The sequence below is a fragment of the Wyeomyia smithii genome, chromosome 3 (genome assembly GCF_029784165.1).
Source record: "Wyeomyia smithii strain HCP4-BCI-WySm-NY-G18 chromosome 3, ASM2978416v1, whole genome shotgun sequence".
Lineage (NCBI taxonomy): Eukaryota > Metazoa > Arthropoda > Insecta > Diptera > Culicidae > Wyeomyia > Wyeomyia smithii.
In genome coordinates this window covers 224,026,969-224,049,553 of record NC_073696.1, presented here as the reverse complement: position 1 = coordinate 224,049,553, position 22,585 = coordinate 224,026,969, and the positions used below count along the sequence as shown (strand labels likewise).

General features: G+C 41.7%; 1 protein-coding gene across 1 annotated transcript; it reads left to right on the top strand.

Annotated features, from left to right (window-relative positions):
* Positions 1 to 269: 269 nt before the first annotated feature.
* LOC129732781 (ammonium transporter Rh type A) lies at positions 270 to 22,185 on the top strand. Its single transcript, XM_055694013.1, has 5 exons — positions 270 to 671; positions 20,291 to 21,078; positions 21,137 to 21,370; positions 21,432 to 21,525; positions 21,976 to 22,185. Exons 1-5 carry the CDS (start codon positions 497 to 499, stop codon positions 22,080 to 22,082), a joined length of 1,398 nt encoding a protein of 465 aa, XP_055549988.1. The 5' UTR covers positions 270 to 496; the 3' UTR covers positions 22,083 to 22,185.
* The last annotated feature ends 400 nt before the right edge of the window (positions 22,186 to 22,585 follow it).

Genomic DNA, 22,585 nt, shown 5'->3' with positions numbered 1-22,585 from the left:
CTGCAGATATGACAATATTAGCTTAATCCATTCAGCGGAGTACATTTTCACTTTTCCAGTTGGCAGTGGCTGTGGCGGTGAACAACATTCAGCACAGTCCACTGGCTGACGCTCTTCGCACCGCGGTACTGTTCTACCGGGGAGAGACGTATTTGCGGAACAATTTAGACTTAATTTATATCGCTCGGAGGGGCCTGGAAACAGATAATACACTTCAGAAGTTGCTTCGCTGTTCATCAAATAATCGTAACGCGACCGCGAAACAACCATTATCTGTATGTAGAATTTCAGGGGGAGACCAGCGACCAACGACCATCACTGATTTCCTTTGGGATCAGTTCACTGCGAACCGTCAGCGGATAATCACTCGGGACGGAACTGGATCGCGGATTAACCTTCGTACATTTTCAGGGGGTGTGTCACATTGCTTGAGTTCTACGCTTGTCTAGCCCAGTGGCACAACGAGAGTGAAGTTCAAGGAAGGTTTTACGTTAAAATGCACACCCCGGGGTCCTCCACCGCAGGATATGTACTACTGCTGGTAGTACAATTGGTGTTCATAATTGTGTTTGGATTTTTTACCGATTACTCAGAAAGTATATTGCCGAAAAATGTTACCGTCAGCGCTTCGGGAGCACCCGTGGAGGAGCAACCGCTGCCGAAATATCCACGTGAGTGTTTTGTTGTTATATAACGTAGTTTTAGTTTTGCTCGTGATTAATTTCATCGAAACGTTTATGCCATTGTTGAAAAAAAATGGAGAAACGGGTAATACGAAATTGAAGTTTTTATGATTAACGCAGCCGAAATTCGAAAAACATTTGTGCACCAAAGAACAGAAAACATACTTTAAACAGAAGGAGTAAAGACAAAAGAAAATATTGGAAAACAGCACCAAAAACCTTAATCTTGTAAATTCATAAAATGGTTCTTGATTTATTGTGTTCGAAGTTCAAGCGTTTTTTCGAAAATTAAATTTTCGGGATAATCGATTTTCATTTTAAACAATTTGGGAAGTACGCTTTAAAGCAGCAAAGAGCATTTTCAGGTGAAAGCACTAAAAATCCATAAGTTTTACTTTCACCTTAATAAATTGTTGTCATACAAAAATTCAATTATGATTATTTATCTAAAGTTGTTTTTTCAAAAGAGCGTCATTAAAAGTTGTATGACTGATTTTTACAAAATCAACATCACATCCAATTTCTTTGCCGCTGAGCAGAAACGAAAGACATTCAAACGGAAAATTATAAATACTGTTCAATGTTGACGATTTAAGTTATACAAAGTGCTCTTCTTATTTTGGAATGAAGGGAACGCATTGGTGATGACTTCAAAGCCACAGACTCAGAAACCAACCTGCAGATACCTTCTTCACCATGGGAACCCGTATTTTTTTCAATCAACCAGCAAAGTGTCACTCTCCACCTCCCTACCGCAAGTGACTTAATCATGATACATGTGCAATTTAATAGCATTAGAATATATCACACCTGGTGTACTAAGTTGCGCTATCGCTATCGTTCAAGCTACGTTTTTTTTTTTTCAAACTAGGTTTCAATCAGTAGCAACGCGGATTGTTAATTGTCATACCTGTGTGTGATTTTTTTCCCGTGAAGTTCATTCGTTTACCCATTAATGCACACTCAGGGGTATTCAGCGGCAAGATATGTACTACTGCTGGTAGTACAATTAAGTTTAATTATTGTGTTTGGATTTTTCACCAAATATTCGGATAGAATATTGCCGGGAAATGCATCAGATATCACTTCGAAAGCAGCCGTAGAAAATAAGCCGTTACCGAGATACCCACGTGAGTGTTCTGTATAACACATACTAGCACAGATCAAATGAATTTAAAAAAAGGACCAGCGGTGATAATTGAGGCAATCAGGTAATGTAAACTGCCTGTAAATTTTCTCAGTTTATTCTTCAAATTTGATATTGGCTAATAGTGGTGCTAATGGTATTTTTAGGATGTGATAGAAATATAGCGGAACTGTCAGACAATCAATTGACAAATTGTAAAAGTTTGAAAACTCACAGCCGAAAGTGTTGACATTGAAATTGGTGCGGTGCGAACGCACTTGGAATGGAATAATAATATCACTGATGTTGCGGTGGGAATTACAACACCTCAAACCCGAATGCATGTCATTGCGGTCGAAATGCGATTACCCTGTTCACTGCTACGCAGTTGAGCCACAATAGCGAGCCTTGTTTACATTTATCTTCCAAAAACCGGACTTAATAGTATAAGCTGCGGTGGTTACTAACGACAACAGTGTCCCTTTTATTTCAATTTCATTTATGGAGTTACGTGCAAATGTACGAGCATGCAAGCGCAACATATATATTAAACTAAAGTGAATTAGATATCAGAATATCTAAATAAAAATAAATATTGAATTTTGTAAAAACGATTAGCTACTTCAGCAAAATTGGAATTTGTAATACGAATTTACTAGTATAACAACTGGTTTATCTAACGTTCCCATGCATGAATTCAAATGCTGTTCCAAAATTGGAGCGTATTTCAACAAAAGTAAACCATATAAGCGTTTCCGTGTCAAATGACGAAGTTTTGCACACATGTTTGGCTAAGCAACCTGAGTATTTTTCACAGGTGGAGGAATTTTCCAGACTCAAGACCAATTTTCTAAAAGGGCGTATGCCTTTTGGCACAGATTTTGTTCAAATAGTTTAATCTAAGAAATCGTTGGTTGTACATGAAAACTGTCTGAAAACGAATTGTAGGGAGCTCTTTACAAAAAAAAATATGCCCAATGAAAATAAAAGATAAACCAAAAATTGTAAATAAACACTGAATTTTTATCCACACAAGAAAAGATTATTTGAAATTTTAGTTTTTTTTTAAAATACGTTTTTTTTTGTAAATTATTCGTGGTTCTCCATTAACAAATATGATTAAATCTGGTAACAAACATGAATTTATTAAATTATACGATTATAATCATTATCATTATACTACTCATTCTTTGACATCAGAAAGTGTTCGTGCCAAAACTCTCGCCTCAGCTGGGCATTACTGTCATCCGTGAGTGACCAGCTAAGGCCCAAGCGACGCTGGTTTGCGCGCGCTTATTGGCCCTGACACAAGTAAAAGAGATTTTTAAGGCTGTTCGCACCTACGCGAATTCTCATATGCAATTGTCAATTTATGTGTGAAAACAAAAGCAAAAATATTTCCCTCCTTCACTTTCGCAAGTAAAAACCAAACCAATATCAACAGAGTCGTCAGGGCCAATTTTCAGCTTTGTTCTGGCTCGACAATGCTGCCGTCCGAGAGGCAGCCTATAAAAGCGCTCTGTGTTAGTCATTTTCAGTGAGTCGATAATCGTACGGTGGCAGCGCCGTCACGCTGCCCCGTTGGAAATATTGTACCGTCTTAAATAAATGTACCTACAGTAAGCTAAGTGAATATGTGCGTTGCGTTCGTTCTGTGAAAGAAAACTTTTCCCTGGACCTTAATTGCCCACCGTGATGCCAAAGGGCGAAACTAGTACACAACGTAGGGCCGTGCGCGATCAGAGAGATTGGATGAATAATTTCCATCCTTTGAATTATTCAACCCATGGAAATAAATCTCGGTGAATGTGAACATAACCATAACTTTTGAATTGTTGATCCTACTTTTTCAATGTTAAAGAATGAGTTATGTTATATCAATCGTATATTCCAATAAATCTATGCTTGCTGCTGGAGAACCACAAATGACTCAGTGAAAAGCATATTTTCACGAAAAAAAAAACTCGAAAAATTTTCACAAAAAAACTGAAATATAGAAATTATCTCAAAAGTGGATGCATTTAGAAATTTAAAAGCGGATACATTTAAAAATGATTTATGATTTAAAATTATCATTCAAACCATAATGCATCATTAAAACTTGATTATTCTCGAAAATGTTGGAATTGGAAAAAACACTAAAACTTAACTTTTAAGTAAAAATTCGTCTTACTTCACCCCATCATCCTGAACTTATTATCATAAGCTCAAGCAAAATGTCGAGTTTCAATGAAAAATTAATTAAAGGGGATTATTTATTCCTTTTTTGATTTAATACATAATTTAGTGTTTATTTGCAATTTCTTAATTCAAAATAACAAGAAAACGGATGCATACACGGAGTTAGCTATCGTAAACATTTCGATTTAAAATCACAATTTCAATTGTTTGAAATCATTGGATTACAAACAATTTGAAAAATATCTAAAAGAAATATATTTTTAATTTAACTTTTTATACAAAAAATATGTTATATTTCTCCTCTGGATTTTTCATTAGAAATTCCGTTATAACAGTATGTTTCTTTAAAAATAAATTCAAAAATTCAGCTCCTTATTAATGTTAAATAATTTTTTTCAGGTCAAAGACTTTTTATATTGTGTATATTTTTTTGTAAAGCACTATCTAAGCTAGAATGTTTTGAACAAACCCTATGTCAAAATACATAACCCTTCTATGAAATTGGAAATGAATAGAGAGCAAGCCAAAATCGAAGGCAATTTTTAGAGCCCTAAAAATAAAAAATTAACAGACTCGAAACTAATACGATTAAAATATTCGGTTATCCGGCCTCGGATATTCTGCATGTTCAGATAGTTCAATGAAACTTAATTACTTAATTTGATACGAAGGGATATACGTTCTTTTGTGGCATTGTCCGGAGGTTTTTGCTGTTCGCATATTTTTGTTTTTTTTTTTACCTTTTGGCAGTGTTACTTATTGAGTAGTAACCTGCTCCGTGTTATAGTGCTTTTGCCTTCTTCTTCAGGCTTAGTAACCTACTTCCTTTCTTATCGACCTTATCATACCCTCCTGCAAGCTCTCACAGCGTATAACGTGCTGAGGTCTATGATATTATCGAAGCTTTAGACCAGTGGTTATTAAGTCTGAAGGGAAGTTTTGTATGGAAGAGCCTGAGAATAAACCCATATTTAACAGACCTCTTGCCAACGAACCGCTGGGTTCTACTACGATTCGAACCTATCACCACCCTTAAACCCATAAAACCTTTTTTTTATATATTGAACCAAAAACAAACAGCTTTTGTAAATGTTAGGCCGATTGGGCTCGTCAAAAACATTCATTTTAGATCCGTGGAGCTATTATCACAACACGTATCTCACAATTACAGTAGCGTCGCGGAATATCTCAAATAAAACAAAACACTGAAATGCGAAATGATGTGATAATAAATTATCATAGTTTCCCCTGAAGATGTAACTGATCATTGACGAAACGTCGAATAACAAAAAATAAGTTGTTTCACTTCTTCGAGACTGCTTAGCCGAAAATACACCCAATGCCCCTCAACTACTTTACTATGCAAGATGTTTTGAAAAAGAATCTCATAAACAGAGTAATTTGTTCTCTATCCATCGAGATGACCGAAATCCGGTCAATTGTAACAAATTTTTAAGCATTTGAAATCTTTTATTCTGCCGTTACCAGCGTTGCAAAGCGAGCGAGAAGCAGAACCTTTCTCCTCCTCTCTGCTTGAGAACGAGACATATGCTATGCTTTTCAAGCATTTTGCACACATGCTTTCTATATTCTTCACGCACTCGCCGGGGCAGCAGCTAACGTGCATCGGCACGCAAAAACTCTTTTGTCTCTTTACTCAGTGACTGTAAAAGAGAACCCGAGTTCCTACTTGCGGGAAGGAGTACTCGACTAAAATCTTTCGACTTGGAGTACTTGAAAAAATGTGCTCGAAAACGAAAATGCTTTCTTCATCTACCCGGTTTTGCTTCGTGCACCGACAGGCGAGAGTGGGGCGGTGAATCTGTGAAGTATCACATACTGGAACATGTAGAGTATCGGACTGCTCTGGTAAGTTTTTTACAGCAGTCTAATGCAAAATCAGCCGAAATACATAGTCGAATACCCTATTCGAAATATTTTTTGTCCCTTCGCAATCATCGCAATGCGTATCGAAACAATTGTCTTCGGCTGATCGTACTCGCGACGCAGGGTTGATATTTGTTGACACTCTTGAGTGAAAGTGAAAAAAAGCATCCATGAACGTTATATTTTTACAATCCTTTCAGAGTTCTCCCTTCCCGCTTTTTGCATGGAAGTGTCAAAACACCTCATTATATTTCATGCGATGGAAGCAAGACAAAAAATCAGTTTATCAGTTAACGAAGATTGTCAAGGCACCGGTCAGTGTCAGTGAAAAAGTGTTTCAGTGAGGTTCATTTTGGTTGAGTGGGCTGTTTGTTTTTCTTTTTCGCTTTGAAGTAAAGATCATTTGGTTGGAGTTGTCGTCAAATTTTATTACGTAACCGTGAACGATGTGCGCGATCTATTTCATCTGAGAATAACAGCAAGTTACTAGGACGAAAATCTAGTGTATCTGAAAGAGTGCTGCGATCATTGGAAGTGAAAATTGAAAATGATTGGCTGTAGTTTTCGAAGAATTTTGCTGGGGAAAATGACTTTTATCAGCACTGCTCGCGAGTAAGTCAGTAGACGCGAGTGTGTGCATGTACATATGATTTCGGGAACGAATGCGAGTTTGCGTAAGTCAGAGAAAACTCGTGTGTATCTACACTTATTGTTGACCAAAGAAGAAAGCGAAAAGGAAAAAGAAATAGCTTGAATGGATAATACTCCAGTGTGTGATATCGCTAGCAACGAGAACCTCACTTGAGGTGCTGCATGCTGTTTATGTGCGAGATTAACAACACTGGGCGTTACACTTTATTGTTGATTTTTTGGCATGTCTTACATGTTTGGCATATCTACCTTACTAGAGTAGGACGTATTTCTACATCAAAATGCATTTCAACAGGCAGCGCAAAAGTACGAGTGCACGACAGACAATAAGGTATATTACAAAGGAGTGGCAGATAAGTTTTCAATATGCGATAAGAGGTGGCGATTAAAAAGTTGTGACGTCACAACAATAGTTTACGTTCGGCATTGAGTGCGGATTTTCGATAAATTGTTTTTAGAGTTTCTAACGTTCTACTTTTACCAAAAAACGCGAATGCCATCGTGTGCAGTTAAATCATGTGGTGTTTCGGTTTACCAAGACAAAAAGTTAGCATACATGCTTCTCTTAAAAATCCTGGTCTTGAGAAACGCTGGCGTTTGTTTTGTCGGGTAACAGATCTTCCCGCAAAGTTTTATATTTGTTCACAAAATTTCGCGCGGAGGATTTCGAGCATAAATAACAGGCCGATTTCCGGCGCATTTTGGCATCGAGAGTTAATGTTTACATCTACCATTCGGAGCTGTCCAAAAGTAATTGTTTACGTTCCAGGCTTTCAACAATTTTTACTTTTCCACCAGTGAATCCATCGTCACGGACGTTGCGAGCCAAAAGGAAGTCTAGTGCGCGCTGGTAGTAGAGCTTTGAAGGCAACACCAGGCAGATTCACGAACTGAAGAATGCGCTCCTTCGGCCGAACAGGTTCAAAACACTGTCGAGAACTTTTTTCGATTGGGGTCGGCGGTGACTTGTTGAATGAAGCGAGTCGACCAATGACTGATCGCTCTACTTACGATGACATTCATCCACAGATCAACTATCAAAAAGAAACTAGAAAACTGGAAGATCCATCATTTAATAGAGTCCATCGATTGATTGTGTCACACACATAACCTGGCATTGAGAAAATGGAAGGGTTTCCATATTAAAACCCTCCCCAAAATAGTAACGTAATCCATGGCAATACCTGGGAGACACATGTTGTTTCTGATATTATCATAATACAACATTATTCCCTATATTACCCCGATCCTCTAAAAATCGAGGTTTGTATATAATATTTTTGTAAAAGGTGCTGTATCTCTAAAATCTCAATTTCTAGAGGTTTGAGTAACTCAACAAACAGTTTTGTAATAAAATTCTGCACAGCTTTGCAGAAGAAACTATTCGTCTAGCAAGTCACGTTCAAAAGTTAGGTGTGGCGCCCTCTACATGGTGAAAATCGTAGCTGGTTGCATTGAAGCACATAAAGGGCAACAGTAGGGGAAGGGGTGATAAAATGCACACCCTAAGCCATTTCCCAATTTCTCCCATTGTTTAACACTACAACTATGAGTCGATAGCGCACATTAACTGAGTCACTTATGGTTTATACACAAAATGAGAAGAAGTACTAAAATATAGTATTTTTCGTAGTTACTTTTCCTCGGGCCCGAAGGGAATCTATAAGCTCAGACCTAACACCACAGTATTCGGTACTCGACCAAACAACATGCTCGATGTCATGGTAGCCATCGCCACAAACGCAGTGATTACTGTCTACAAGCCCTATACGAAAGAGATGCGTGTTTAACGTGTAATGATTGGACATAAGTCTGGACATCACGCGAATGAAGTCCCGACCTACATCCAACCCCTTGAACCAAGCTTTCGTCGATACCTTAGGAAAAATGGAATGTAGTCACCGTCCCAGTTCATCTGAGTTCCATGATGATTGCCAACTGTAGAGTGTTCTCTGACGCAAAATGCTATAAAATTCATCATAAGCAATTGGTCTTTCATAAATATCGCCATCAATAGCACCCACCTTAGCTAAAGAGTCAGCCTTTTCGTTACCCGGAATCGAGCAATGAGAAGGGACCCACGCTAAGGTAACCCGGTAATTTTTATCTGTTAAAGCACTTAAAAACCGCCGTATTTTCCTTAGGAAATACGGGGTGTGCTTCACAGGCTTCATCGATCGCAGAGCCTCAATGGCACTGAGACTATCTGTGAAGATGAAGTAGTGGTCTATGGGTAGGGTTTCGATGATTCCAAAAAAGTACTGAATAGCAGCAAGTTCTGCGACGTACACGGAAGCAGGAGCATCGAGTTTGTAGGAGGCGGTAAAATTTTCGTGGAAAACACCGAAGCCAGTGGACTCATCTAGATTAGATCCGTCAGTGTAAAACCTTTTATCATAACTAACATGTTTAAACTTATTGGAAAAAATCTTAGGGATCTCTTGGGGTCGCAATTGATCCGGGATACCAGAAATGTCTTGTTTCATGGTGGTGTCGAAGAATATAGCATTATTAGAAGTATCTAAAAGTGCGACATTGGAGGAATCGTATGAAGAAGGATTAATATCTTGAGCCATATAGTCAAAATATAAAGCCATAAATCTGGATTGAGATTGAAGGTCGACCAACCTCTCGTAATTTTCAATTACTAATGGGTTCATAACTGTGCATCGAATTAGCAACCGGTAAGAGAGATTCCAAAAACGATGTTTCAACGGAAGAATACCCGCTAACACTTCAAGACTCATCGTATGGGTCGACTGCATGCAACCCAAGGCGATACGCAAACAACGATATTGTATTCGCTCCAGTTTGATCAAATGTATGTTTGCTGCGGAGCGGAAGCAGAAACAACCGTACTCAAGAACTGACAATACCGTTGTTTGGTATAACCTTAGAAGGTCTCCTGGGTGAGCACCCCACCAAGTTCCGGTAATCGTACGAAGAAAATTAATCCTCTGTTGGCATTTTTGTGTCAGATACCCAATATGACAAGCCCAGGTGCATTTAGAGTCGAACCAGACCCCGAGATATTTAGCGACTAAAACCTGAGAGATCGTTCTACCCGTTAGCAGGAGCTGCAGCTGAGCTGAGTTATGCTTCCTAGAAAAAACGACCAGCTCAGTTTTCTCCGGAGAGAATTCGATACCCAGCTTAAGAGCCCATTCAGACAAATTGTCTAAGGTATCTTGCAATGGTCCTTGCAGATCGCTAGCCTCGCTACCAGTAATGGATACAACGCTATCGTCTGCAAGTTGCCTTAGCGTGCATGAATTTGCAAGACATTCATCGATGTCATTGACGTAAAAATTATATTAGATAGGACTTAAACATGAGCCCTGGGGGAGGCCCATGTAACTAATTCGGGAAGTTGTCGAATCGCCATGTGAGAAATACATATGCTTTTCTGACAACAAATTGAGCAAAAAGTTATTCAAATTTGGTGAAAGTCCCTGCGAATGAAGTTTCGCGCTTAAAACTTCTACAGAGACAGAGTCAAAAGCACCCTTAATATCCATGAACGCAGAAGCCATTTGCTCTTTTCGAGCAAAGGCTAGTTGAATTTCAGTAGAAAGCAACGCTAGGCAATCGTTCGTCCCTTTGCCCCGGCGAAAGCCAAATTGAGTATCTGAAAGTAACCCGTTTGTTTCGACCCATTTGTCTAACCGTAAAAGGATAATTTTCTCCATTAATTTCCGGAGGCAAGAGAGCATCTCAATCGGCCTATATGAATCGTGATCAGAGGCAGGTTTCCCGGGTTTCCGAATAGCAATGACTTTTACCTCCCTCCAGTCATGCGGAACAATATTTAGCTCAAGAAACTTGTTGAACAAATTCAACAAGCGTCTTTTTGCAGAGTCGGGTAGATTCTTCAACAGGTTGAATTTTATTCTATCTAACCCTGGAGCCTTATTGTTGCACGACAGGAGAGCCATTGGAAATTCCAACATCGAAAATGGAGGCTCTTCCGTAGTTACTAATAACGCGTCGCGAAAGGTTTTCTGTTCCGGTACAGAGTCCGGACAGACGTTTTTGGCAAAATCGAGTATCCAGCGATCTGAATACTCCTCACTTTCATTCGAAACGTCACGGTTCCGCATGCGCCTGGCGGTATCCCAAAGAGTGCTCATCGCTGTTTCCCTCGACAACGCGTTTACGAACCGCCGCCAGTACCCGCGTTTTTTCGCCTTTACTAAGCTCTTCATCTGCCTGCCCAGTGCCTTGTACTTTCGAAGCAGGTTGACAGTGCCGTACTCCCGGTAGTCCTTATACGCCGCGGACCTTCGCGCGTACAGCTCAGAGCACTCTTTGTCCCACCATTTGTTGGGAGGGCGCTGTCTAATCGTCACCCCGGGTATCGGTTTCGTCTGAGCTTGAGTCGCGGCGTCGATTATCAAGCCAGCTAAGAACGCGTATTCTTCCTCCGGAGGAAGTTCCTCGTGAGTCTCGATAGATTGCGCTATAATAGACTCATAACACTTCCAATCAATATTACGTGTAAGGTCGTAGGAAATATTGATTGGGTTCGGGGGAGTTGAACCATTAGCAATTGATATAACGATTAGAAGATGATCACTACCGTGGGGATCGTTGATTACTTTCCACTGGCAATCTAGCGCTAGTGATGTCGAGCAGAGGGATAGGTCAAGCACGCTTTCACGTGCTGGAGGATTAGGTACACGTGTCGCTTACCCAGTATTCAAAACTGTAATATTGAAGTCGTCGATCAAGTTACAGATTAAAGAAGATCGGTTGTCGTCGTACAGCGACCCCCATAGCGAACAGTGAGAATTAAAATCTCCCAATATCAAAAAAGGCGCGGGAAGCAACTCTGCTATATCAGTGAGATGCCTCTGTTCAATCCGCGCGGATGGAGGGATATATAACGAAACAAGGCATAGGTCTTTTCCATTCATATTCGTTTGAATGGCAACGACTTCAATATGCGAGATCGAGGGGAGGTCGATTCGGAAGAAGGAATAGCACTTTTTAATCCCTAAAAGTACCCCTCCACCGTGTGAGTCTCGATCTCGACGAATAATGTTAAAATCGTGGAAATTGAGCTGATCGTTTGAATTGAGAAAGGTTTCACAGAGCGCAAATGCGTCACCATTGTATGTATTTATTAAATGAGAAAATAGATCGAATTTGAGGATGATACTTCTGCAATTCCACTGTAATACAGTGATAAAATTCCTAACCTCTTTCGCCGTATTAGTCATCGAAAGATATGATAGCTGAAATGAGGGGCCAAGTTGCTGCTAGTTGCTTCAAAAAGGTTTTCACTGTAGGAGGAAGGGCAAAAAGAATATTTTGTAGGGGATCTGGTATGTTGAATGTTTTAAATATCCAGTCCACAATATCAGAAAATTTTATGACCCTGTTTGATTTTTATCTTCTGATCGAGAAATGGGTGCACGAGGGGTTTTTGGTGCCCCAGGAAGCGGTGGGTACTCCTGGTTTGATTTAAAATTAAAACCGGGAGGTACTTGCTTCGGTTTTTCTTCACCGCTTCCTATTTGTGTTGGTTTATTGGTCGTTCCGCTAGGGGTTATCTTGCGACCTTTGCGATAAAGATTAGGAGAGTTGATCATTCTCCTCTTCCTAGATCCTTCTGGCATGGCATAAGAACACCCTTCGACGGGATCGTCAGATGTACCCTCATCGGTTGGCAAAAAGGAAAAGATGTTTCCTGTCGAGGGTGGCTCAGCACTCTTCAGCATTTCTGCGAAAGAGCGCTTTGATCGTTCCTTGAGGGAACGCTTGATTTTTTCCTCGCGCTGTTTGTACGCGGGACACGCCGAAAGGTCATGCCGAGTTCCCTCGCAGTAAAGACACTTTTCAGTATCCTCACTGCAAGCAGTCTCAGCATGATTGCCTCCGCACTTGCTGCAGCGTGCCTTGTTGCAGCAGTAGGTGGCTGTATGACCTAACTGCTTGCAGTTTTGGCAATGCATGACCCGCGGTACGAACAGGCGTACAGGCAGACGAACCCTGTCCAAAGAGATGTAGTTCGGCAGTGCGGATCCGGCGAATGTTACACGGAAGGAATCCGAAGGGAAGAATTTCTTCTTCCCTTCTTCGATGGATATGAATGCAATTGCTTGACATTAAGTATCTTTACATCTTGAATCAGGAGGTTCTTGAAGCAGCCAACCCCGTGACGCAAAATGTCATCGACCGTGAGGCTTCCTTCGGTAACCACACCGTCGATCTCCACGTCCTTGGCAGGAATGTACACGCGGTACTCTCTCGTGAAGAGCTCGTAGCTAGCAATTGCGTTTGCTTGCTTCAAGCTACTCACAACAACTCGCAGTTTGTTCGGTCTAACCTTTGTAATTTCGGTTACGTCCGAAAACTGTTTTGCCAGGTCCTTGCCGATTTGAATAATATTTAGAGGCTTCCTTATGGGCCTGAAGTAAACTACGAACGGACCTTTCGAAGCATCTGGGTAAGCTTTCACCCGTGTTGCCGGTACCCTTGGTACGGGGCTAGGTAGCGGGGAAGGTAGAGGGGAATTGATGGGGGAGATCTCAATCTCTTCCCCATTTGTTTCCACATCCAGGAATAGTTGCACCTGCATGTCGTCCATTTTGCGGGAGTGTTACGCTCAACCGCACACAAACGATAAATATTCGAATGTGTGGGGAGGGGGCTCAAGTAGTTGCTATTAAATTTTAAAAACAATTTTTCAAACTACAATGGATCAAAATAAAAAAAAGGCAGTAATACTAATGCTAATAACAATAGTAATAATAATAATAATAATAATAATAAAAATAATAATAATTATAATTATAATAATAACAATAATAATAATACTATTAATAATAATCATTCATTCTGTGCCGAACACGCATCAGTATCGGATCTGTTTGGTGATCGCTCCGATAGAATATAAAACAAAAGACGCGTGAGCAAGTGTTGGCATTGTTTGCATGGTCGGGTGAAGGTTCAAGGTCGCCCGCCTTTGTGCAACTGTTTCGCATCGTGGCTGTTTGCTGGTGCGTAAGCCGATTTGGCTGCTAAGTGATTTGTGCTACAGCAGTGGACGAGAATCTTAACATAAAGAAGGAAAAAGAAGAAGCCAACAGTTGACAGCGAGTTGTGTCGCTGTGCTGAGTGATCACTTACCCGGCTCGCTGCTGGTGGCTGTTTGGAGCTGCTGGATTGGTGCTGCTGGCTGTAACGGCTGCAGCTTCGACCGTTCGGACAACCAACCCTGCTGAAAGGAGAAGTAAAGAGGTACGTGTTCTGTCGGCGCTAGTGCGCTAGATTTAGCGCGATGGATGTAGATCCCTCGCCTCCCGTGCCACCATCCCCGAACCCCTCCGACCCTGTCCCTCCTGCCAACCCTTCCTCTGTTAATTCTCCAGTCCCCCCTCGCCCCAGGCTTTACCCGGACGGATCTCAGGGCAGCTTTACTGTTTTCTTTCGGCCAAAAGCAGGACCGAAATCGAAACCGTTAAACATCCTGCAGATTTCGAAAGACCTGACGGAGGGGTACAAGGCCGTGACCGAAATCTCCAAGGTCAGACCCAACAAGCTCCGTGTCGTGGTCAGCGACCTGGAACAGGCCAACGCTATTGCTCGCTCCGAGCTTTTCACACGCGAGTATCGCGTTTATATACCCGCACGAGACGTGGAGATCGACGGTGTCATAACCGATTCGAGTCTGTCGGTCGAGTGTATCTTGGCAAGCGGTTTTGGCTGCTTCAAAAATGCTTTGTGTCACGACTTAAATGTAAAGATCATAGATTGCAAGCAATTGCGGTCTGTGTCTCTTGTCAACGGCACAAAAGTGTACACTCCGTCAGACTCGTTTCGTGTTACGTTTGCCGGATCTGCTCTCCCTAGCCACGTCTCGATCGATCGGGTTCGTCTGCCTGTGCGATTGTATGTACCCCGTGTTATGAATTGCACCAATTGCAAGCAGCTAGGCCACACAGCCGCCTACTGCTGCAATAAGGCACGATGTAGCAAGTGTAGAGAAACTCATGCGGACGATTCTTGCAGTGTAAATGCTGAAAAATGTATTCACTGCGGGGAAAATCAGCATGAGCTCTCCACATGCCCGGTGTACATGCAGCGCAGAGATAAAATCAACCGGTCACTTAAGGAGCGTTCAAAGCGATCTTACGCTGAGATGCTGAAGTGGACCGTGACTACTTCTACCATAACATCGAACCCCTTTGATCTGTTGTCCTCTGATGAAACCGATTCTGACGATTCACCAGCGGGAACAACTTATGCCAATCCTGGGGCGTCTAGAAAGAGGAAAAATATTCCCTCTCCTAAACTTCCCCGAAAAGGTCCTAAGATTTCCCAAAGTGAAATGAACGTTACAAACAAACCAAACAGTGCTGCGGAAAAACCGAAGCAAACTCCTCCTGGGCTTGCAAATTTAAAGTCCCAGAAGGAGTTCCCAGCACTTCCTGGAACATCTAAAACCCCAGTTGTTCCTTTTGCACATCCAGTGGAAAAATCAAATGCTGAACTGGTGAAATTTTCTGACATTGTGGACTGGATTTTTGAAACTTTCAATGTACCCGATCCAATTAAAATTTTTCTTACAGCATTCCTCCCAACAGTTAGATCATTTTTGAAGCAGTTGACTGCCCAATGGCCCCTCCTTGCAGCGATTGTATCCTTCGATGCCTAATTCATCTGCGTATACGAAGGATTCTATCTCTGTCTTACAGTGGAATTGTAGAAGTATTTTACCAAAAATGGATTCATTTAAAGTTTTAATAAATAGAAACAAATGCGATGCATTTTCCCTTTGTGAAACTTGGCTTACTTCAAATATTGATCTTAACTTTCATGATTTTAATATTACTCGCCTTGATCGAGACACCCCATATGGAGGAGTACTTTTAGGGATTAAAAAGTGCTATTCTTTCTATCGTATTAACCTCCCCTCGATTCCAGGCATCGAAGTTGTCGCATGTCAAATGACAATACAAGGTAAAGAGCTTTGTATTGCCTCAATATGTATTCCTCCCAGAGCACAGGTTGGGCAACGGTTGCTCTTTGATTCAATAGAACTTCTTCCCTCGCCACGTTTGATTTTGGGAGACTTCAACTCTCATGGTGTGGCTTGGGGTTCCCCCTACAATGATAACCGCTCCTCTTTAATCTATAACCTTTGCGATGACTTCGACATGACTATTTTGAACAACGGTGAAATGACACGTATCCCGAAACCTCCAGCGCACCCAAGCGCTTTTGATCTATCCTTATGTTCGACGTCGCTACGGTTGGATTGCACATGAAAGGTAATCCTCGGATTGCACATGGAAGGTAATCCTCGACCATCTGCCTATTCTTATTTCAATTACTAACGGTTCAACTCGCATGCGACCAATTGACATTCCGTATGACCTCACACGGAATGTCGATTGGAAGTTATACGAGGAAATGATTTCAAAAGCGGTCGAGTCGATTCAACATCACCCACCACTTGAAGAATACAACCTCCTCGCGGGCTTAATCCTCGACGCCGCGTTGCAAGCACAAACGAAAAAATATCCCGGCGTAACGATCAAAGAGCGGCCTCCAACTCCGTGGTGGAACAAAGAGTGCTCCGATGTCTACACGCAAAGATCCGACGCGTTTTTGGCCTTCCAGAAGGGAGGTATACCCGACGACTATATACGGTATTCGGAGCTTAATACCAAGCTTAAAAGCCTGGCTAAAGCAAAGAAACGCGGATATTGGCGTCGGTTCGTGAACGAGACGTCGAGGGAGACATCGATGAGCACTCTTTGGAACACAGCCCGAGGAATGCGGAATCGCGTAACGGTCAACGAAAGCGAGGAGTCTTCAAGTCGGTGGATATTTGAATTTGCCAGAAAAGTATGTCCGGACTCTGTTCCTGCGCAAAACTTTGTTCGCGATACGTCTCCGGGTCACGACGCGATAGAATCACCTTTTACGATGGCAGAATTTTCAGTTGCCCTCCTGTCCTGTAACAATAACGCACCTGGGTTAGATAGAATCAAATTCAACTTGTTGAAGAATCTACCCGGCAATGCCAAGAGGCGCTTGTTGAACTTGTTCAATAAGTTCCTGGAGCAAAACATTGTACCGCAGGATTGGAGGCAAGTGTAGGTGATCGCCATCCAAAAACCAGGGGAACCAGCTTCTGATCACAACTCTTATAGGCCTATTGCAATGCTATCCTGTATCCGGAAATTGATGGAAAAAATGATACTCCGTCGTTTAGACCACTGGGTCGAATCAAATGGTCTACTATCAGATACTCATTTTGGCTTCCACCGTGCCAAAGGGACGAATGATTGTCTTGCGTTGCTTTCAACAGATATTCAGCTGGCGTATGCTCGCAAAGAACAAATGGCGTCTGCGTTCTTGGACACTAAGGGGGCTTTTGATTCCGTTTCTATTGACATTCTTTCGGGTAAACTTCACCGACAAGGATTTTCTCCAATTTTGAACAATTTTTTGCACAATTTGCTGTCCGAAAAGCACATGCATTTTACGCACGGAGATTTGGCAACTTTTCGCATTAGCAACATGGGTCTTCCCCAGGGCTCATGTTTAAGCCCCCTTCTTTACAACTTTTATGTAAATGACATCGACGAATGTCTGGCAAATTCATGCACGATAAGGCAACTTGCAGACGACAGTGTAATCTCTGTTACAGGAGCCAAAGCTGCCGATTTGCAAGGACCATTGCAAGATACCTTGGACAATTTGTCTGCTTGGGCTTTACAGCTAGGTATCGAATTCTCTCCGGAGAAGACTGAGATAGTAGTTTTTTCTAGGAAGCATGAACCTGCTCAGCTTCAAACACAATTAATGGGTAAAACGATTTCTCAGGTTTTGGTACACAAATGTCTTGGTGTCTGGTTCGACTCTAAAGGCACCTGGGGTTGTCACGTTAGGTATCTGATGAAAAAATGTCAACAAAGAGTGAATTTTCTTCGTACAATAACCGGACAATGGTGGGGAGCCCACCCAGGAGACCTTATAAGGCTTTACCAAACAACGATATTGTCTGTCATTGAGTACGGGTGTTTCTGCTTCCGCTCCGCAGCAAACATACATTTGATCAAACTGGAGCGAATACAATATCGTTGTTTGCGTATCGCCTTGGGTTGCATGCAGTCGACCCATACGATGAGTTTGGAGGTCTTAGCTGGAGTACTACCATTGAAAAACCGCTTCTGTAGCCTGTCTTCTCGCATTCTTATCAAATGTGATGTCTTGAACCGTCCTGTGGTTGAAAATTTTGAAAGGTTAATCGAACTTAATTCCCAAACCCGTTTTATGACATTGTATTTCAATCACATGTCACATAATATTAACCCTTCTTCGAATATTACAAATCGTGTCAACTTATCAAATACTTCTGATTCTACTGTGTTTTTCGATACATCCATGATAGAAGAAACTCGTGGAATCCCGGATCATTTACGCGTGCAGCAGAACCCCAAAATTTTTTCCAATAAATATCGAAACATCAACTGCGACAATATGTTCTACACTGACGGAGCACTTCTTGATGGGTCCACTGGCTTCGGTATTTTCAATAACAATTTAACCGTCTCCCATAAGCTTGATAATCCTGCTTCTGTTTACGTCGCAGAATTGGCTGCAATTCAGTACACCCTAGGGATTATCGAAAAAATGCCCACGGACCATTATTTCATCTTTACGGACAGTCTCAGTTCCATTGAGGCTCTCCGATCGATGAAAGATGTTAAGCACTCTCCGTATTTCCTGGGGAAAATACGGGAACATCTGAGTGCTTTATCCGAAAAATCGTATCAGATTACCTTAGCGTGGGTCCCTTCTCACTGCTCGATACCGGGCAATGAGAAAGCGGACTCCTTGGCTAGGGTAGGCGCAACAAACGGTGATATTTATGAAAGACCAATTGCCTTTAATGAATTTTTCGCACTTGTACGTCAGAATACAATCATCAGTTGGCAAAATGCTTGGACCAGAGGGGAACTGGGAAGGTGGTTACATTCCATAATCCCCAAGGTGTCGACGAACCCGTGGTTCAAGGGGTTGGATGTAGGTCGGGATTTCATTTGCGTGATGTCCCGGCTTATGTCCAATCACTATAGATTTGACGCGCATCTCCGTCGTGTTGGGCTCGGGGAAAGTGGTATCTGTGCCTGTGGTGAAGGTTATCACGACATAGAGCACGTTGTTTGGTCATGCCCTGTACACCGTGACGGCAGGTCTAAATTAATAGCTTCCCTGCAGGCCGAAAGTAGGCAGCCGGCTGTTCCTGTTCGTGATGTCTTGGCGAGCCGTGACCTATCCTACATGTCCCTTATATACGTTTTCCTGAAATCCATCCACGCCCCAGTTTAATCCTATTCCCTTCCGCCTACATCCAACCAAACGACAAGAACACGTTAAGACCCCGGATCCGGAAACAGCAATCAGACCCGCACGATACTCTCAAGGCCCGAGGGAGACAACCCAATATGCCAGTCCGTAATATCTTGGCCCAGCAGCCGAACATGTGCTTACCTATGGCAATGAAAACCATCATACAGTAAACCAGTGCTTTTAATGCAAAATATTATAGCTTTAAGTTACATTTAGTTTCAGCTCGTAGTCGGCAGCGAGGATAAAAAATTTGCTTTTAGTTATTAAGATACTTTAGAAAGTAAGCTACCAGATATAATTGGCGCCGTTAAACATTAAATTGTATTTGTGCCGTGTCAAATAAATTATAGATGAACAAAAAAAAATAATACTATTAATAATAATGATAAAAATTCTAAAGTGAATACTTCACCGAACGTCTAAGTCACGACCTCACGGCTGATAGTAGGATTGATCGAGCGTCTCCGCAGAACAAACAATGACGATCCAGCTTCGTGTTGTGACACAGTGGCCGTATCCTACACGCGACCTTGTAGATGCCACTTGTAGTTGACTTCCACTCGCTCGCTTCCACTCGTATGGTGGTCCGTGCTGCTAGCGGGGTAACAGCGGTGCGGGAGAATTATTCTTGCTGATATATTAGCTGCGTATCAGATCACTGGCGGGGTAGCCTGCCCCTCCCCGGAATGATTATTGGTGTAAAATTTTTAAAGCATATTTAAAAACAGCAAAATTGTTGCTAAACTTTTGAAGTAGTGACTGAATCTTTTTCAATGCATGCCAGTACTTATTTTAAAAATATAAAAGAACATTGTTTTCAGTATATTCTGAAAATATTTGAGATACAATCAAAAAAGTGATCAAAGTCACCCCAGTTTACGGTACTACATTCCGATTCGGAACTTGCAACTTGACCTTTTGTTTACTACACACAGACTTCGCAGCCAACTGTTAAGTGTACAGGACAATTGCGGGGCTAGCGCTACGATCCTACTGACACTAACAGTCTCTCCGGAGTCAAGACTCGAACCTACGACGACTGGCTTGTGCCTAACATCGTACCTCGAGACCAGCTGGAGAGAGTATTTTTTGTATAATGACGTGATATAGCTCGATAAAAATAATAAATTTCCACGTTTCTAAAAACTTGTTGACCCCTCGGCAAACAAGGGGTCCATCGATTGGAGCTAATTCAAGTGCAATTTTTTACTGCGTTTCATTATCTAACAAAAAAATTAATTTGTGAAGACCTCATGTCACTAGTGGCCAAGTATCAGCGAGATTTGCCCATTATACACTAGGAAAAAAATGTTTTAATTTTTTTATTCAAAACAAAAACCAACTTATTAATAACAAAACTAAACACTTTTTTTGCTATTTTCCTTCCCAGATTTTCAGGACATCCACGTAATGATCTTCGTTGGTTTTGCCTTTCTGATGACCTTCCTCAAGCGTTACGGATTCAGCGCATCTGGGATCAATCTGCTGCTTGGAGCACTAGTGATCCAGTGGGCCATCATAATGCGTGGCTGTTACGAAATGGAGGATGGCAAGATTCCACTCTCGTTGGATAACTTGATCGGAGCCGACATTGCGGCAGCAGCCGTGTTGATTAGCATGGGAGCCTTGCTCGGTCGGACCACTCCGCTGCAGCTGTTGATTATGGGTATCCTAGAGATTGCACTGTTCGCGGCCAACGAATATCTACAGTTGGAGTTGATGAAAATCACCGATGTGGGAGGTTCCATTACGGTTCATGCTTTCGGAGCGTACTTTGGATTGGCCGTGAGCTTTGTTATGAGACCACCGAAAGAGGATGCCAAGGCTGGTCCGATGGAGTGCTCTTCGTACAGCTCGGACATTACGGCAATGATCGGAACAATTTTCCTATGGATTTTCTGGCCCAGCTTCAATTCGGCACTGGTAGATGGAGCCGAGCAGGAACGAGCAATCATCAATACTTATCTGTCCCTGGCAGCCTGCACTGTAACCGCATTCATAGTCTCGGCATTGGTTTCGCATGAGAAGAAGTTTGACATGGTCCACGTGCAAAATTCAACCCTAGCTGGAGGAGTGGCAGTTGGTTCAATTTGTAACCTAATTATACATCCCTTCGGTGCGTTGCTGGTGGGTTTGATAGCTGGCGTAATCTCAGTTTTGGGATACAGATTTTTGACTGTGAGTAATATATTTATGTTCAAAGTAGAGTCTTTTTGAAACTAATATTTTTCTACAGCCATCAATGCTTTCGAATCTCCGGGTGTCAGATACTTGTGGTGTGAATAATCTCCATGGCATGCCTGCGCTCCTTTCTGCAGTGTTTTCCGCTATTTATGCTTCATTAGCAACGTCGGAAACATACGGAAGCTCTCTGATCGAAATTTTCCCAGCAATGGAGGTGATCACTCCGGCAATGAACTCGACGATGGCGGAAGAATCGAGAAGTGAAATCCACGAATTTATAATTGGAGTATAATATGAGAATATTTTTTTTAGTAGAAAAACCTGAATCTGGATGTTTTTTTTTTCAGGGTTACGGTCGAAGCGCAGCCAAGCAAGGGGCGTACCAATTGTTGGCTATCCTACTTACAGTGCTGATCGCGATGGTCGGTGGATTATTCACAGGTAATTTATGTCTGGAAACTAACCCTAGCCAACGCTTTGTGAACTAACATTTACCATTCTTACCCAAATAAGGTTTAATTTTAAGAAGCCAATGCTTCGGTGGTATCTTGCCAGCTAACCAACTTTTCCTAGACGATTTATGGTGGACGGTGGAGCCACAAGAAACCAAAGTTGAGAGCTTCGCCCTTCCTTCACCTCACGCGATACCTTCACTACGCATGTCTAACTCACAGGTTCCGTTTCTCATTGTCAAAGCGGATTTAATTTTCAAAAGAGCAAAGAAAAAATTTCGCAAGTAATGATTAGGACATTTTGGTGGCATTTTGTTGTTTGAAATTACACAAGAAATTGGTCTTCGTGCGTGTTGTTTTTTTGTGTTGCTTTGTAAAATCGGACATAGCAAATTAGAGAAACCCAGTTTTACAAATTTCTTTTTTTTTTGTCTCGCAGGCTTAGTCCTAAAATCGCCATCGGTTCGCCAATTGGAGAAGGATGAACTGCACAAGGACGATGCGTACTGGGAAACACCGACGGAATCCATTGCGAGTTCTAATTAAAACGGTCCTTTAAAAAAAAGAAATCTCTTTGTCAGTGTTTGTGCTTGTTATCGATGTTATATTATCATCAATAATTGTAAAAATAAACACAATGTTCATGATTTATGTTTATATAAGCAAACGTAGAATAAATCACTATTATACTATCTGTTATCATCTCCGCAAAGCTCCACAGGGCGAATAAATTAAATGGAAACCGCAAAACATTTACCCTGTGCCGACAATTGCAGATAATTGTCAATATATAAATCACCCGCAATAGCCATTAATCCAATTTGCTGTCATTATACTCAGAAGTTGCAGAGTCTGCCACTTTTATGAAGTGAAAGCAATCACAAGCGATAGCCAATTTTCACGAGACCCAATCGATTTTCGGCACCTCAACCGTCAGTTGTTTGGCTTTAATCGGTCATTACCGACTGAGATTAAGCTAAAGACTATCTAATTAGCAAACCAAATTTGCACTACTTTGTGCGTCATTATACACTCAGATATGAGTAAAT

Bases quoted from the DNA above. Each gene is read 5' to 3' on its own strand.
- LOC129732781 (XM_055694013.1), top strand. From the start codon at position 497: ATGCACACCCCGGGGTCCTCCACCGCAGGATATGTACTACTGCTGGTA. The intron at 21,079-21,136 runs GTGAGTAATATA...ATTTTTCTACAG, and splicing joins TGGGATACAGATTTTTGACT to CCATCAATGCTTTCGAATCT. The intron at 21,526-21,975 runs GTAATTTATGTC...TTTGTCTCGCAG, and splicing joins GGTCGGTGGATTATTCACAG to GCTTAGTCCTAAAATCGCCA.